At 37.8% G+C, this 18,802-nt stretch overlaps 1 protein-coding gene and 1 long non-coding RNA gene across 11 annotated transcripts in view; one reads left to right on the top strand and one right to left on the bottom strand.

The window, feature by feature from the left end:
- PTGER3 (prostaglandin E receptor 3) overlaps nt 1–18,802 on the top strand; it is a 193,257-nt gene that overhangs the window by 72,861 nt on the left and 101,594 nt on the right. For 2 of the 6 annotated variants that reach the window (XR_010410897.1, XM_064588979.1), the window contains 2 exons: nt 2,773–2,864; nt 5,381–9,722. The exons of 1 other annotated variant lie outside the window; for it this stretch is intronic. Coding sequence is in view for 4 of the 5 variants with exons in the window: in XM_064588979.1 (XP_064445049.1) it covers nt 2,773–2,864; nt 5,381–5,384 (96 nt within the window). In the remaining variant the exon portion in view is untranslated. Of the gene's footprint in view, nt 1–2,772; nt 2,865–5,380; nt 9,723–18,802 lie in introns of those variants that run through there. 3 more of the 6 variants (XM_064588977.1, XM_064588980.1, XM_064588982.1) reach the window with 2 other exon arrangements.
- The window catches only part of LOC129046456 (uncharacterized), an 81,615-nt gene continuing 72,683 nt past the window's right edge, over nt 9,871–18,802 (bottom strand). For 4 of the 5 annotated variants that reach the window (XR_010410902.1, XR_010410904.1, XR_010410901.1 and 1 more), the window contains 3 exons: nt 12,603–12,659; nt 11,658–11,836; nt 9,871–11,050 (listed from right to left, as the gene is read on the bottom strand). This is a non-coding gene — a long non-coding RNA (uncharacterized LOC129046456). Of the gene's footprint in view, nt 11,054–11,657; nt 11,837–12,602; nt 12,660–18,802 lie in introns of all 5 variants that reach the window. The other variant, XR_010410903.1, reaches the window with a different exon arrangement.

Genomic DNA, 18,802 nt, shown 5'->3' on the forward strand with positions numbered 1-18,802 from the left:
TGGTGGTTAAGTGTGGGACTCTTGATTTTGGTTCAGGTCATGATCTCAGGGTTGTGGGATAGAGCCTTGTGTCGGGCTCCCACACAGCATGGAGTCTGCTTGAGATTCTCTCTCTCCCTCTGCCTCTGTCCCTTCCCCTGCTTGAGCACTCTCTCTCTCTCAATTAAAAAAAAAAAAAAAAGAATATGAAGGATGTGTTCAAGAGGAGAAAGACTTGGGTCAGAACATTAACTAGTTAAAAATTGTTCCTAGGTTAAATCATAAATAATTTCCAATATTCAACCATTTTTGATCCGAAAAAAATGTCAATTTCATATAGTTCAAACTGATTTGCTAGCCAAGAACAACGGGGGTGAGAATCTGAACAATGGCACAAAGACTGGAGGGAAGGGGTAAAATAAAAGAGACACATAGGAGAGAAAATTGGCATGAAATGAATGATCCACTGGCTGTGGGGCCAGAGTTAGCTGCAGAATATTAGGTGTGACGGTAAAACAGAGTTTTCTGAGAATGATGGAGTGAATCACGGGGTGTTTGCCAGGGAAATAAGGCCCACCGGACGAGTGGCTTAGAGAGTGCAATAGGGAACTGTACCATGCTTCCCATTCCCGGCTCTATCCCATGTTACCTTGCAGCGCTTCATTTCTTCAGTTCCTTCTTCTTAAAGATTTTATTTTTAAGTAATCTCAACACCCAACATGAGGCTCAAATTTACAGCCCTGAGATCAGGAGTCACATGCTCCACCGACTGAGCCAGCCAGGCGCCCCTTCAGTTCCTTCTCTTTCTGCTAACTTGACATTGGACAGACATATGATATCCAGATTCCTACAGTTGTATCTGCTTTTCAAGTTAAGCCAACAAATAATGCAACCCCAAGTATTAAGTTAAAGCAGGCCTCCAAACAATAATCTAAGTAGCATAATAGCAGGAAGAGAAAAACCTAGTGGTCCTCTAGGGCAGCTACCCAATCTAACTAGATTGTTCTTTAACAGGGGCACACAGGGGATTCCGAAAGTCTCAGAGAATAAATAGAAAATCCTGTTTTTTTTTTTTTTTTCCTACTCTGACCTTAATTCTGACCACTCTTCCAGAGCCACAATATTTTTTTTAAATTTAAATTCAATTAGCTAACATATAGTTCATCATTAGTGTCAGATGTAGTGCTCAATATTTCTATTAAAAGTGTCACTGAACCTCTTCTGTTTGTGCTGAAATAGAAATTGGCCAAAATGTAATTTGTGTTACAAAGAAGACATGTCATTTCATTGTCCTTCAAATAACACTGCTTTCCTAAAACCGAAATTATCTATTTGCTTAACACAGTCAGGAATTGGAGAACTACATGTCTGTCTGGATAGCTTATATCATTTATGCTACTTGAAATGGGCATGCGCATGCTGTTTAAAATGATCTAACTAAACTTTTGAAGGAAAAAAAACTCTAGGAATCCAATAAAAAAGACTGACGAAGGAAACATTGAATTTGATTTCTTTCTGTTTTTTCTTGTAACACTTCTTTGTGAGAATTTAATTTCATTCTGCTACTTCTTGTAAGAGCATTAGTGAGAAATGTATACCAAGGAAATTTTTTTCTTAGTATTTTTTATTGAATCCAATGAATTTAAGCTATTATTTGGAGAATATTGTTCAGGGATGGGCCTCAGCCAACAGAACAGCATTGTTCATTCATGCCACAAATACTGACTGTCCATGACCTATGTGCCAGGCACTGTGGTAGCTGCCAGAGACACAATGGTGGGCAAAACTAGGCATGGTCCCTGTGCTCATGAAACTTGTAGTCTAGAGATAGCAACAAATGCTAAACAAATAATCACAAAAATAACTTTGTTTCCAAACTACAATGAGCTCCTGAAAAGAAAATAGTGGGTATCACATAGTGGGGGGCCAGTCCTAGTCAACAGGATATTCTCTGAAGAAGTGATATTCCAAGTTGAGATCTGAAGGACAGGTAGGAGTCAGCCAGCTGGTGAGGGAATTGGAGGAATACCGTAGGCAGCGGAAGCTTCAAGTACAAAGGCCCTGCGGTAGGAAGAAGGATGACACTGTTCATGATATTCATAGATGGCTAGTGCAGTCTGAGCAAACAAAGTTGGAGTTGCAGCAGAGGCTAGATCAGATAGGACCTTTGAGGTCCTGTTAAGAATTTGGTCTTTAGGGCGCCTGGGTGGCTCAGATGGTTAAGCGTCTGCCTTCGGCTCAGGTCATGATCTCAGGGTCCTGGGATCGAGTCCCGCATCGGGCTCCCTGCTCCTTGGGAGCCTGCTTCTCGCTCTGCCTCTCTCTCTCTCTCTCATGAATAAATAAATAAAATCTTTAAAAAAAAAAAAAAAAAAGAATTTGGTCTTTATCCTAAGAGCAACAGAAAGTCACTGAAAGCTAGAAGGTGGTAGAATTGGATTTACCTACACCAATCATTTGGAGCCAGTGAGTTTTTATTCAGTATTTAACAAGTGCTGTGATAACTGCTCTAGGGATTTAGAAGTCATACTAGGCATGGTCTCTACCCTTGTGTAATATCTGGTGTGAGATTGTAAGAGGAAATAGAGGGTGTGTCAAAGCTTGGAGGCAGAAATGAGATAGTTTTGGGAAGATAAGATCTAAAATATCTTTATTTAGTTGGCTATGGCCAATGCAAGTTGATGTATAGAGTTTCGGCTCTGCTTCCCTTTAAGAATGTTGAAGGAAGAGTCATCTGACAAAAGGAGTCATCATCAATAATTCTGTCCACTGAAACCCTCTGTCTGTTCACAGATCAGGCACCACACAAACAACTATGCATCCAGCTCCACCTCCTTACCCCACCAGTGCTCCTCAACCTTGATGTGGAGTGACCAGTTGGAAAGGTGAGATTTAGAAGCTGTCTAGATTTACAACATAGCCTTCCCCCATCTCTGCTCTGATCTGCCTTCGTGGGACAAGGACGGAATATCTCTAAGAACCAAAGTGCAAATTAAGCACACACACCTGATTTAGGAAGACTAGATTCCTTCGAGGAATTGTTTTTACCACTTCACTTAGATTTCCTCCAACTAAGATTCTCAGACTGGCTCCAGGCTGATCTTGTGACTGGTCAAGTCTCATGCAGTAAAAGATCCTGCATGTCACTGATTTTTCTTTTTTTCTTTTTTTTTTTTTTTAAGATTTTATTTATTTATTCATGAGAGACAGAGAGAGAGAGAGAGGCAGAGGGAGAAGCAGGCTCCCAAGGAGCAGGGAGCCCGATGTGGGACTCGATCCCAGGACCCTGGGATCATGACCTGAGCCGAAGGCAGACGCTTAACCATCTGAACCACCCAGGCACCCGTCACTGATTTTTCATACGAAGAACAGAGTCCAGGAGGATTTTAAGGCTAAGCTACCTTGTTTTGATTTGACATCAGAGCTCAGTGTACTTCCCACATGGTCAGCACACTCTTGCTTGCCCTTTGACTAGACCTGCTTTGTAGAAAACGTGTACTTCAATGAAGGGACACTCTAGAAAGCAGAACATGATGCTGAATACAATGCATAGTTGGTCATATTAAATTTCAAACATTAGCTTCCTCCTCAAACACCTTACTTCAATATCTCTGTTATTGACTGTAGGGTTAAATGGTCATCTGGGTATTACTCTACTGTGTGATCTTTTTTGTTTTAATGAAAGAAGGTGAAAAGTTTTAATTATGTTTTTTCAAACATAGCGTACTTGGCTTTTCAAATAAGTTGAACTCTTCATTGTAATGGACAGACAGCATGTTCATTTTACTTCATTCCCTGGGTGAGGCTGGGTTCAATGACTACACTACTCCATGTAAGTTGTTAAGACGGATGTGGACATTTAAGCAGCTCAATGTCTTTGGCCATTTGTTCTCCCATGACTGAAGTAACTAAAAGATAATCACTTCTGTCTCTCAGGGGAAGATCAAAATGTGTTTTTCAATAGAGATGTAGCGTGCAACAATGCCTAAAGGATACCAATAAGCTGGTTGATTCTGGAACATAGCTTAAGTCCTGGGGCCAATAAAATTTTTACTCAACTCACCTTTATGGTCCTACATCCTTCTCTTAAATATCTGCATGTAATCCACCTATTCTGTGCATTTTTTTTTTCTGTAAACACAAATTTCCTTGGAAAACAAATGAAAGGAAAAGAAGGGAGATATCCAGTTCCCATTTCTTTATTGGTGGGCTCATTCTCATTTCATTTTTAATTTTTAAAGTAAATTCTATTGTCCTTTCCCTTCATTATGAAAATAAGCCAGGCTCTCTACAGAAACTTTGCAAAATAAGGAAAATTAGAAAGAAAAGCAGCTTTTTTTTAATTCTTATGTTAATCCCCATACATTACATCATTAGTTTTAGATGAAGTGTTCCATGATTCATTGTTTGTAAGAAAAGCAGCTTCTTAAACTTTACTTCCACTACTCAAGAAAATCTCACCATCATTTTAGTAAATTCCTTTTCATCTTTTTCCCCTGCACTTTCCTTGATTTTGTTTTACATACTTAGGATAATATTATATGTGCATATTGTATCTTGTTTTTACCCAATTTAACATAAAAGAAACATTTCCCAGACTATTTATAAATTCTTTAAAAAGTAATTTTAATACTTACATGTGTCTATTAAAAGAATACATTGTAGTTTACTAATCATAATCTGTGTTCAAATTTGGCACCACAACGAATGGAAATATATCATTACCTAAAGACTGAAATGCAATTTAAAAATATTTGTGATTGTTTTTATCAGAAGTTTACTTTAGGAAATAAATAGCATGTAAATTTTTAATATTTTTTAAAGATGCATATAGTGTGACTGCTTTCCAGAAAACTATAGAGATTTGAAATTTCATCAGGAATGTTGGAGAATTTCTGCTTTGCTTCATCCTAACCAGCACTGTATATTATTTTAAAACACACACACACACACACACACACACACCCCATTGGTTTGATAGGAGAAAAATTGTATTTCATAGTTATTTCAATTTGCTTTCTTCCTTTTATCCTTCTAGGGTATAGTTATACACTGATTTGGGGCTTGTTTTTATGGCAAGATTATTTGACCACTCAATGTGTCTACAATTGATACAGCATCATGATTTGATTATTCTACTGGACTACAAATTTGGAAACCAGAAAAATTACTCATAAAAAAATATACTTAGCATAATTAAATAATTCAGAAGCTTAAGTGATCCAAAATACCAGAGTTATTTAAATTGCTTTTATTTACAAAACATACGTGTAATTACTTCAAACAAGAATGTTTCGATGTCTAAGACATATGTATTTCTCACTTACACCTTCTCCTCACACCATACAAAAAAAGTACCCTTACCCATGCTTATTACATCTTTCTCTCTCTATTCTAACAGATAATGAAAGAACGGAGCTGACTTTTTATTGAAATTCCTGCTTCCCTGAGTTTGTGTGTTTCTTCCCACCTGAGAAGGAGAATTTATGTTTGATTTGGATTGTTTCTTCATTTTCATCTTTTTAAAAAATTTAATGTTTTTTCTTGCCAGTAATACCCACTGAAAGCAGGTTTATGATCATAATTTGTGCCTTTGAGTGTTAAATTGGCTTCTGGGACTAGGTTTTGAGGACATTTTTAAGAAGCTGGGGGTGATTTCACAGATAATGATTGGTGAAAAAGTGAGAAAAAGAAAAACCCAATTTCTAGGAGTTTTCCCGCAACTTCAAACCTTTGCCTGAATCTCAACCAGTGTGGACATCTTTGCATTTTATGGTAGTTTTGATTTTATAATGAGTTTGAAAAAATCAGTATAAGCTTTCAACAGTGAAAAGTCAACATTTTGAGAGAAAGAATTCAATTAATAGGACATAAACTTTAATGGGATAGAAGAGGGTGCCGGATGGAGGCAAGAGGGCATCGTGACAAAAGATACTTATGCCAGATGTGTGATGAATGTATTGGAGATACCGTGTCCCTCTGGGCTAAGCTTGGAACTAAACATCTTTAGGTCTGTATTCTGGTTATGTGTCACTGTGTAACTCAGCAATCAATGTAAGTGTTATTTGTCTTTGAAGACTGAAAGGAGTGGATGCAGCTAAGGGTTTTCCTGAAATGTCACAGGAAACAATACTGAGGTTACATGATTAGCTGTTGTGTTAGAGCAATAAAAATCCAGGCACAGCCCTCTGATTTACCACTATCTGTTCAGGATTTCTTAAACTTTCTTCCCACATGGCATACAAAAAGGTAAAATTAATAAGTGACATAGTTATTCAATATCAAATTACTTTTTGAGAAATAAAGAAATCTATTTTATCTGAATTGAAATGAGAAACTCTATGAGCTTTTAACAAATACTTTTGAGTCATTGGATGTCTTTCAGCTAATGTCCTTACCTGTTTGTAAATTCAACCAATCTTTCTTTCTCTTGCCTCTCTTCCCCAACCCCGCACCTTCCTCCTTCTTTTTCCTCTCCTCATTCACTTAATTCAACACATATTTATTGAGTGTCCTTCTTTAAGCACTGTACTAAGGGCCATGCTGTCACCTACAAGGACATCTTAGGAAGACACGATAATATGGTATCAGTAGTTTTGCCATAGGAGCATATACTGCGGCTCCACCGTCCTCCCTGCCAACTAGATTAAACCAAAACAGTGAGTCATTCCTTTCAATAGTTGAGTCAGTTGCGGGTTAGCTGGAAACCACAATTATTTTCACTCAAACTTGTATTTTAAACGGCTTTATGTAACTCACACACAGATGATGCCAGACACAATCCCTTTATTCAGGTTTAAATTCAGTGAGTTTTATTGAGCAAGTAGAATTTGCCAGCAATCATAAGAATGCCCATGCTTCTGTTACTGCTATCTGCCCATCATCCATCTATGTGGTTGTCTAGTTGCCATATATTTTTTTTATTTGTACAAAAGAGGCCTAAGGCTGCAGAGGGCTTGCCCAACGTCACATGGCTAATATAAGTAAGAATTTAGATCTAGTGTAAGTTCTTTGATTCCAGGTTTATTTTCTTTCTATAGTACAGTGGGGATGTGAGATCTGTTTCAATAATATTCCATTTCTAAGACAATGTGATGTAGTAATAGAAGCATGGGTTTTGGAATGAAACTTGGATTTAAATCTGGCTGTGTCACTCACTAACTCCATGACTTTGAGAAATTTAATTGATTGCATTGAATCTCAATGAATTAATCTATAAATTAAAGATAATAATACTTACCTGTGGGGTTATTGTGATAATGTATGTAAAGTGAGTCTAACACAGTAGATACTCAGTAAGTACTGACTGCAATAAATTCTTTATCCAGACTTATCTCCAACTGTATAATATGAGTTCTCAATTTCAACTACAAACTGGCTTCCTGATTGTGTAGGCTTACATGTCATGGACAGAATCAACTTCAAATCTCTTGATGCTGTTCTTGCTTATAATACCTCATGATTATTTTTCCCCATGTAAAACCTACACTTCTCCCACATGTACAAATTTGACCTTGCCCTTGGGTCTTGAACAGTTAAAGTATCTTTTTTCTCTTCTTAACTCTATGCTACTCTGAAGTTACACAGTGATCATTTTGATGATTATTGTATTATTCTTCAAATATTTTCATTATGTATGTCTTTTTCCCTTAACAAAAATTCTATTTCATGGTGGACAGGACCCTTTTCTTATATTTTCTTCATAGATCTGTTAGCACTAGTACAGTATTTGACACCAAGAAAGATGCTCCTTATTTGGTAAATTCTCAACAAAAGTAACATTTATGTACAATATTAGCAGTTGCAAATTTAAATGAATGTGATAGAAAGCCCTTTATTTCCATGTTGCTATTTAACTTGGGAAATTTTATGTTAAACTTTTCTGATTTAAAAATGTTAATCCAGGGGCACCTGGGTGGCTCAGTCATTAAGCGTCTGCCTTCGGCTCAGGTCATGATCCCAGGGTCCTGGGATCGAGCCCCACATCAAGCCTCGCATCGAGCCCCGCATCGAGCCCTGCATCGAGCCCCACATCAAGACCCACATCGGCTCCCTGCTCCGCAGGAAGCCTGCTCCTCCCTCTCCCACTCCCCCTGCTTGTGTTCCCTCTCTCACTGTCAAATAAATTAATAAAATCTAAAATAAAATGCTAATCCAGGCAGAATAATCACTTGTGGTTTAACATGATAATGTTTATTAAAATTCTATAGGTGAATGTCATAAGGTAATAAAATGATTGGAAAAGTTTGAAAAATAATGACTATTTGGTAAAGATATTTCTCACATAATTAGGAATGATCTTTGTCCAATTAGTTTGAAATCTGATGGAAAGACAGTATATGTATGTATAAAATACTTTTGAAGCTTTAATTTTTAATCCACAGAAATGTATCCATTTCATTAAATTCACCCAAAATAATAAGTTCTGTAACATATGTTCTCAAATATTCAGGATCATGATTCAGCAACACACTGATTTTTAACAAGTGCTTTCCTCCTCATTTTTTAAATTATCTTGCATAAACATTGATTCTCATAATTACGTAATGAGGTTACAATGAGAATAGAACTAGCCCTCAAAATAAAATGAATTTCTGCCAAAGAGTTAGAGAAACGGGGCTTGATCTACAGTTTTATTGTAATTATAGTACCTACTGTAGAGCTCTGTGGAATACATATGCAAAAAAAATCCGTGATATTAATATGCTTTGCAGCTGAGTTGTATAGACTTGGTTCTTGACTACATATAATATATCGTGTAATTTTAGACCTGTGACTTTTGTGTTGGAAGAACGAATTCCTGCCTACTCCCACCTCCCTCCGATTACAGATTTCCTACAGCACCACCACAAGCCAATGTGAAATAAACAAACAAACAAAAATATACACCCAACTATGCTGCCCTCAGGAGAGGGTATTGTGAAGAGGAGTGGCATATAAGGGAATGGCATACAGGGAATATTAGGGTTGGAAAATTAGGCTTCTATGAGAAGCTACATTTATCCAAATTCTCCCAAGGAGGGAGGAGAAAACTAGAGTCATTATGTTTTATATGTAAATGTGTATATGTGTCTTACAGTTATAAGTGGATTTTGGTCCATGAAATATATGAAAATTCAGACAGAGTTGAATTACTCCACATTTTTACTGTCTATAAGAATGACTTTTTAAAATTAAATAATAGAACCCAGATTATAAAGGAGCCATATAAACTATTTAAGAGAAAAAAATTTTTCAACATCTTCAGTAGTTGGAGGCACACTCAAAAGAAACTTATTGCTAAGATAATTATTCAGGTACCTTAAGGATCTGTATAAGATATACTTAGCTTGATATACTTTTAATGATGATGAATACTTCAATGTTTAATTGTTGTCTTAAAAATATTTGTGCTCATATTTTTCATTAATCCAGGCTTTTACTGAATATTTTGTTAATTCAAAATATCTCTAAGCTCATCCCATGGATAAAAGTATTTCTCCATTTCATTCAGGTTCTAAGGCTTTATTTTTTTTATTATCTGAAGTGCCTTTTTATATAAAAATAATTTGTACAAAATGTATTTTTAAGAGCTTTTATACTTTGTTTTAACAAAATTCTCAATCACATTGTAAGCTCCTTGTGGGCAGGACCCATGTTTATGTTTTATGTATCTCTTGTACCTACAGAGCCTAGAACAGTACTAAGCTCACAGAAATTACTCAATAAAAACTTGATGGAGAGGCTAAGTGGCCAGACTGCAATCTATGTGAGTAATGCTTAAGACAACTAGGTATGCGCACTATGGGTAAGGGTGGACAATTGTTTCTCTATTTAGTCTTCCTCTTTGATATTATGCCATTAAAAAAATTAATTCCAGTATAGTTAACATACAGTGTTATATTAGTTTCAGGTGTACAATATAGTGATTCACCAATGCTATACATTACTCAATGCTCATCATGATAAGTGTGCTCTTAATCCCCATCACCTATTTCACCCATCCCTCCTCCTACCTCTCCCTCTGGTAACCATGTTTTTTCTCTATAGTTAAGAGTCTGTGTTATGTCATTTTGTCTAGTCTGTAAATTTGAGTGGCATAAGGGAGTCTTTTTTATACTTCTTGAAGAAAACAACTGTAAATATTTGTTGAGTATGGGATGATTACTTTTAGAAAAAGAATAAATGAGATAAATATAAGTCTGCATATAAAATAACTTGTCTTTTAGTTAGCTATGTCATTTCTTCTTACCTTAGTATAGAGCTGGATTTTAACTCTATACCTAGAGATAAATTAAGGTATTGCTGAAAATGGATAGCTTGTGAAATAAAATGAACATAATTTGCCCATATGAGGACAATAGAAAATTTTCGTCTTATGAATTCTTTGAGGAAAGTATAGTGTACTCTTTTTTGGAAACAAGTAAACCAGAGCCTTAGTAAATGAACAATAGTCTTTACTTGATTTCTTAATGAAAGTTAGTAATTGCTGATTATAGTTTTCATTAGTTTATTGATTTAACTTACAACTTAACTGTTGAATCCTTTTAAATGCTTTGAAAATGGAAAAGAAATATTTGTGCAGCATTACCTTGAGAAAATAATTTTTTAAATGACAGGTGTACATAGAAAACATGAGAACTTAAGCACTGAAATGCTATGGCACAGGAAGGGCAGAAGGAATTACACACCAAGAAGAGCGCCTAGGTGGCTCAGTCGGTTAAGCGGCTGCCTTTGGCTCAAGGCATGATCCCAGGGTCCTGGGACTGAGCCCCACGTTGGAGGGGGGTTATCTCTGCTCAGCAGGGAACCTTCTTCTCCCTCTCCCTGACACGACCCCTGCTTGTGCATGTGCACTCTTTCTGTGTATGTCAAATAAATAAATAAAATCTTTAAAAAAAATATTACACACCAAGAAAACACAATGCCATTAAAAACACAAGATTAAACCAAAAAGAGACTACTCATAGAAATGCAGGAATAAAGCAGAGGGGTGTAAATCTGTTACAAGATTGGACAAAGTATGATCAGTAATATGTGCTCCATAAATTCTTGCTGATTGCTGCCGTGGTGGTAGTGGGTGATGCTGCTGCTGCTGGGGAAGAATAAGAGATAGTCAAGCAAATTAAGTGAATGTCATACTAAGAGAATAAGCAGGGATTGGGGAAAAGATAATAATATATTTTCAATAAGACTTTGGAACAAAGGAAAACAAACAATTGACTTCATCTCTTTTCTGTATATCTAACCATCCTTTAAGTTCTGTTAAATCTACAAGTATTTCTTAATTCTGTCTCTCCAGCTTCACTGCCATGGTCTATATCTACGCCTCCATCATGTCCCATCTGAATTACCCCAGTAACTTGTGTCCTACATCTGGTCTTGGACCCTTCCATTATCTCCAGCTGCTGCCACTGTGATATTTTGTTAATAAGATGAAAATCTGTTCATGTTATTTTCCTTCCTAACATCCTTAACATTTTCCTATGGCCTTCAGAATAAAGTTAAAACAACTTAACTTAGTCCATAGGGCTTTCTACAATCTAGTCTCCCCTGAGCTTCTGGTGTCCTCTTCCATGTCTGCCTTGTTTTCCAGCAATGCCATACTGCCATCCCACGCCTTTGTGCTGCTTCACACAGGCTGTTCCTTCTATGCTGGATACTCCCTTTTCTTCTCTATGTGATTAAGCCTAACTCACCTCTCATGAGTTTCAGCTCAAGTATCAGTTCTTTCAGGAAGTCTTCATGATAAAACCTCTGTCTGTGCTGTAACTCGCTGGCTTATTTGCCCATCTTCTTTGCATGGCCAAGGCAGGGAATATGTATCTCATCTCTGTGTCTGTTGTGTGACATAGACTTGGCATTCAACAAGTCCTTGCTGGTGAAAGAAAGAACACAAAGAATATGTGCAACAATGAGCTATGAGTTTGAGCAAAAGCAATAATTCAGGATAATTCAAACCATCTGTATGTTACTTAAAGCAGGCAGTTAGCCACACTTTCTGAATAACCATTCAATGCTTGGCTTTCCAGTCACAGAACTAGTTATATATTTACACTTGGCTTTGGCAGAGATTCTGTGGAGGTAACAGACAAAGCTGAGAAAGAGCGCCACAATCTTATCTCACTTGGCAAAAGTTTAAATGCAAACTTAGAAACTCAAGGAGAAAAAACAAACTGAAATATTGCTCTCCAACTTCATCCAGCATTTCTTCAAAGGCAGAATAGTGTAGTCTTATAGAGGCAGCTCAGTCTTTAAGGTTGGATAGTCCTGGGTTTGAATCCTGACTGACACTAGGTAATTATGTGACCTTGAAGATTCTATATTTAATCTCCCTTAGCCTCAGTTTCATTATCTGTAAAACAGAGTAACACCCAACTTATAGGGTTGCTGCAAAGATTAGAGATGACATGTGTGAGGCCATTATTCTTAAGACCACTGTAAGTCCCCAGAGGTAAAAGATGGCCCAAAGAAAGCCATTTACAGGATACCTCAATTTTGAGTAAGCAGCTGGAATTTGAATCAGAGAGAGAGAAATCATGTGTGTGCCAAAGCAGCACACAGGCATAATAGGGCCCCAGGCAATTTTGCTATAAGCTCTTTGCAAACCTCCAATCGCCCTTTAAGGAGTTAACTTGAATTACCAACAGCCAGCTGCTGAACCAATGGGATGTCCCCTGCAGGTGCCAGCAAGAATATTCCTGCAAAAAATGAGAAGGTGGTTTTGAAATAAAACTCACACATAAGTACTTGTGACATTAAAGAGGAAACAGCCTGAGGCTAGAGCCTCCATTAATATTCAGAGCAAGATGTGGGTTATGGGATAGTAAGGAACAGAAGAGAAGTAGTAGAGTCGCCAGTAAAGGCTACACGATCTGGGCCTATTTCAGGTTGGTCTCTGGACTGCATCATGGTACCAAGGCCCGTTGGTATTAAGAAAGACTGTCTCCCAGGGCCATCTGTTCATGAAAATAAGGGCTGACGTTCTATGTTTGGTCTACAGGGCAAATAGATTAGGGTTACAGAACCCAGTTGTGCTACTCTTAACTCATCATACAATTACTGCCATATTGCAAAACCCCCCCATTGATACCACATGGGAAAATGATAGATGCTGTAAGTGAACTCAGAGATTTGGTGTAGCATTTCCTAAAGTTAACTAATTATACTGATCATCCAAAGTTTGTTAAAATAGAAAATCCAGGTCTCTCCTCTGGAGGTTATGAGTCAGAAAGTCTGGCATGGGACCTAGTGTTCTTTATTTTTTAAAATAAGCTCCTCCAGATGAGTATCTTCATCAGACAGGCTTGACAACATTGATATAGTCCAACAGTTCTCAAAGTATTATCCCCAGACCAGCAGCAGGAGTATCACTTGGGAATTTATTAGAAATGGAAATTCTTTGGTCGCATTCAGATCTACTGAATTGAAATTGGTTGGAACCCAGAAATGTGTTTTAGAAGCCCTCCAGCTGATTCTCATGCACATGAAAGTTTGAGAACTACATATATCAAATGTGTTAACAAAGACCTGGAAGCTGGGAGTGTAGGGTAGTAGTAGGAATAATGCCTAGTCCAAATTTTTCTAGAACTTGGAAGGTCATGGTTTCAATCCAGGTGCTGACAGTTGATCTTCCCTTGATATTACTACCTTTTTTTTTCTATTTTCTAAGCAGTGGTTTGTTTTTGTGGATCTCATTTGGTTTCCCAAATGATGAAAGCCATGTCCCCTTCTCCTTCCTGATACAAAGGTACCTCATTATTTATTTTCTATTTTTTTAAATTTTTTTATTGTTATGTTAATCCCCACACAATACATCATTAGTTTTAGATGTAGTGTTCCATGATTCATTGTTTGTGCATAACACCCAGTGCTCCATGCAGAACGTGCCCTCCTCAATACCCATCACCAGGCTAACCCATCCTCCCACTCCCCTCCCCTCTAGAACCCTCAGTTTGTTTTTCAGAGTCCATCATCTCTCATGGTTCGTCTACCCCTCTGATTCCCCCCCCTTCATTCTTCCCCTCCTGCTACCTTCTTCTTTTTTTTTTTCTTAACATATATTGCATTATTTGTTTCATAGGTACAGATCTGAGATTCAACAGTCTTGCACAATTCACAGTGCTTACCAGAGCACATACCCTCCCCAGTGTCTATCACCCAGTCACCCCATCCCTCCCACCCCACCCCCCACTCCAGCAACCCTCAGTTTGTTTCCGGAGATTAAGAATTCCTCGTATCAGTGAGGCCATATGATACATGTCTTTCTCTGTTTGACTTATTTCACTCAGCGTAATACCCTCCAGTTCCATCTGCGTTGTTGCAAATGGCAAGATTTCATTCCTTTTGATGGCTGCATAATATTCCATTGTATATATATACCACTCTTCTTTATCCATTCATCTGTCAATGGACATCTTGGCTCTTTCCATAGTTTGGCTATTGTGGACATTGCTGCTATAAACATCGGGGTGCACGTACCCTTTTGGATCCCTACTTTTGTACCTTTGGGGTAAATACCCAGTAGTGCAATTGCTGGGTCATATGGTAGCTCCATTTTCAACTTTTTGAGGAACCTCCATACTGTTTTCCAGAGTGGCTGCACCAGCTTGCATTCCCACCAACAGTGTAGGAGGGTTCCCCTTTCTCCCCATCCCTGCCAACATCTGTCATTTCCTGACTTGTTAATTTTAGCCATTCTGACTGGTGTGAGGTGGTATCTCATTGAGGTTTTGATTTGGATTTCCCCGATGCCGAGCGATACTGAGCACTTTTTCATGTATCTGTTGGCCATTTGGATGTCTTCTTTGGAAAAATGTCTGTTCATGTCTTCAGCCCATTTCTTGATTGGATTCTTTGTTCTTTGGGTGTTGAGTTTGATAAGTTCTTTATAGATTTTGGATACTAGCCCTTTATCTGATATGTCATTTGCAAATATCTTCTCTCATTCTGTCGGTTGTCTTTTGGTTTTGTTAACTCTTTCCTTTGCTTTGCAAAAGCTTTTTATCTTGATGAAGTCCCAATAGTTCATTTTTGCCCTTACTTCCCTTGCCTTTGGCGATGTTTCTAGGAAGAAGTTGCTGCGGCTGAGGTCAAAGAGGTTGCTGCCTGTGTTCTCCTTTAGGATTTTGATGGACTCCTGTCTCACATTGAGGTCTTTCAACCATTTGGAGTCTATTTTTGTGTGTGGTATAAGGAAATGGTCCAGTTTCATTCTTCTGCATGTGGCTGTCCAATTTTCCCAATACCATTTGTTGAAGAGACTGTCTTTTTTCCATTGGACATTCTTTCCTGCTTTGTCCAAGATGAGTTGACCATAGAGTTAAGGGTCCATTTCTGGGCTCTCTATTCTGTTCCATTGATCTATGTGTCTGTTTTTGTGCCAGTACCATACTGTCTTGATGATGACAGCTTTGTAATAGAGCTGGAAGTCCGGAATTGTGATGCCGCCAGCTTTGCTTTTCTTTTTCAACATTCCTCTGGCTATTTGGGGTCTTTTCTGGTTCCATACAAATTTTAGGATTATTTGTTCCATTTCTTTGAAAAAAGTGGATGGTATTTTGATGGGGATTGCATTGAATGTGTAGATTGCTCTAGGTAGCATTGACATCTTCACAATATTTGTTCTTCCAATCCATGAGCGTGGAACGTTTTTCCATTTCTTTGTGTCTTCCTCAATTGCTTTCATGAGTATTTTATAGTTTTCTGAGTATAGATCCTTTGACTCTTTGGTTAGATTTATGCCTAGGTATCTTATGCTTTTGGGTGCAATTGTAAAAGGGATCGACTCCTTTTACAGAAGGAGAAAGGGATTTCTCTTTCTTCTCTCTTGTTGTTGGTGTATAGGAATGCCACTGACTTCTGTACATTGATTTATATCCTGCCACTTTACTGAATTCCTGTATGAGTTCTAGCAGTTTTGGGGTGGAGTTTTTGGGGTTTTCCACATAAAGCATCATATCATCTGCAAAGAGTGAGAGTTTGACTTCTTCTTTGCCGATTTGGATGCCTTTTATTTCTTTTTGTGGTCTGATTGCTGTGGCTAGGACTTCTAATACTATGTTGAATAGCAGTGGTGATAGTGGACATCCCTGCCGTGTTCCTGACCTTAGGGGGAAGCTCTCAGTTTTTGCCCATTTAGAATGATATTCGCTGTCATTTTTCATAGATGGCTTTTATGATATTGAGGTATGTACTCTCTATGTCTATACTCTGAAGAGTTTTGATCAAGAAAGGATGCTGTACTTTGTCAAATGCTTTTTCTGCATCTATTGAGAGGATCATATGATTCTTGTTCTTTCTTTTGTTAATGTATTGTATCACGTTGATTGATTTGCGGATGTTGAACCAACCTTGCAGCCCAGGGATAAATCCCACTTGGTCGTGGTGAATAATCCTTTTAATGTACTGTTGGATCCTATTGGCTAGTATTTCGGTGAGAATTTTTGCATCCATGTTCATCAGGGATATTGGTCTGTAATTCTCCTTTTTGATGGGGTCTTTGTCTGGTTTTGGGATCAAGGTAATGATGGCCTCATAAAATGAGTTTGGAAGTTTTCCTTCCATTTCTACTTATTGGAACAGTTTCAGAAGAATAGGTATTAATTCTTTAAATGTTTGGTAGAATTCCCCTGGGAAGCCATCTGGCCCCGGGCTTTTGTTTTTTGGGAGATTTTTGATGACTGCTTCAATTTCTTTAGTGGTTATAGGTCTGTTCAGGTTTTCTATTTCTTCCTGGTTCAGTTTTGGTAGCTGATACATCTCTAGGAATGCATCCATTTCTTCCAGGTTATCTAATTTGCTGGCATAGAGTTGCTCATAATATGTTCTTATAATTGTTTCTATTTCTTTCGTGTTGGTTGTGATCTCTCCTCTTTCATTCATGATTTTGTTGATTTGGGTCATTTCTCTTCTCTTTTTGATAAGTCTGGCCAGGGGTTTATCAATCTCATTAATTCTTTCAAAGACCCAGCTCCTAGTTTCGTTGATCTGTTCTACTGTTCTTTTAGTTTCTATTTCATTGATTTCTGCTCTGATCTTTAGTATTTCTCTTCTCCTGCTGGGTTTAGGCTTTATTTGCTGTTCTTTCTCCAGCTCCTTTAGGTGTAGGGTTAGGTTGTGTACTTGAGACCTTTATTGTTTCTTGAGAAAGGCTTGTATTGCTATATACTTTCCTCTTAGGACTGCCTTTGCTGCATCCCAAAGATATTGAATAGTTGTGTTTTCATTTTCATTGGTTTCCATGACTTTTTTAAATTCTTCTTTAATTTCCTGGTTGACCCATTCATTCTTCAGTAGGATGCTCTTTAGCCTCCATGTATTTGAGTTCTTTCCGACTCTCCTCTTGTGATTGAGCTCTAGTTTCAAAACATTGTGGTCTGAAAATAGGCAGGGAATGATCCCAATCTTTTGGTACCGGTTGAGACCTGATTTATGACCTAGGATGTGATCGATTCTGGAGAATGTTCCATGGGGACTAGAGAAGAATGTGTATTCCGTTGCTTTGGGATGGAATGTTCTGAATATGTCTGTGAAGTCCATTTGGTCCAGTGTGTCATTTAAAGTCTTTATTTCCTTGTTGATCTTTTGCTTAGACGATCTGTCCATTTCAGTGAGGGGGGTGTTAAAGTCCCCCACTATTATTGTATTGTTGTCGATGTGTTTCTTTGCTTTTGTTATTAATTGCCTTATATAATTGGCTGCTCCCATGTTAGGGGCATAGATATTTACAATTGTTAGATCTTCTTGTTGGATAGACCCTTTAAGTAGGATATAGTGTCCTTCCTCATCTCTTATTACAGTCTTTGGTTTAAAATCTAATTTGTCTGATATAAGGATTGCCACCCCAGCTTTCTTTTGGTGTCCATTAGCATGGTAAATGGTTTTCCACCCCCTTACTTTCAATCTGGGGGTGTCTTTGGGTCTAAAATGAGTCTCTTGCAGACAGCATATCGATGGGTCTTGTTTGTTAATCCAGTATGATAGCCTGTGTCTTTTGATTGGGGCATTTAGCCCATTTACATTCAGGGTAACTATTGAAAGATAGGAATTTAGTGCCATTGTATTGCCTGTAAGGTGACTGTTACTGTATATTGTCTGTGTTCCTTTCTGGTCTATGTTGCTTTTAGGCTCTCTCTTTGCTTAGAGGACCCCTTTCAAGATTTCTTGTAGGGCTGGTTTTGTGTTTGCAAATTCCTTTAGTTTTTGTTTGTCCTGGAAGCTTTTTATCTCTCCTTCTATTTTCAATGACAGCCTAGCTGGATATAGTATTCTTGGCTGCATATTTTTCTCATTTAGTGCTCTGAATATATCTTGCCAGTTCTTTCTGGCCTGCCAGTTCTCTGTGGATAGGTCTGTTGCCAATCTAATGTTTCTACCATTGTAGGTTACATATCTCTTCTCCCGAGCTGCTTTCAGGATTTTCTCTTTGTCTCCAAGACTCGTAAGTTTTACTATTAGATGTCAGTGTGTTGACCTATTTTTATTAGTTTTGAGGGGGGTTCTCTGTGCCTCCTGGATTTTGATGCCTGTTTCCTTCCCCAAATTAGGGAAGTCTCTGCTACAATTTGCTCCATTATACCTTCTGCCCCTCTCTCCCTTTCTTCTTCTTCTGGGATCCCAATTATTCTAATGTTGTTTCATCTTATGGTATCGCTTATCTCTCGAATTCTGCCCTCGTGATCCAGTAGTTGTTTATCTCTCTTTTTCTCAGCTTCTTTATTTTCCATTATTTGGTCTTCTATATCACTGATTCTCTCTTCTGCCTCATTTATCCTAGCAGTTAGCGCCTCCATATTTGATTGTACCTCATTAATAGCCTTTTTGATTTCTACTCGGTTAGATT

This window comes from Mirounga angustirostris, unplaced genomic scaffold, assembly GCF_029215605.1.
Source record: "Mirounga angustirostris isolate CCGP_5_RB_7025 unplaced genomic scaffold, mMirAng1.0.hap1 SCAF_4, whole genome shotgun sequence".
NCBI classification, from domain to species: domain Eukaryota; kingdom Metazoa; phylum Chordata; class Mammalia; order Carnivora; family Phocidae; genus Mirounga; species Mirounga angustirostris.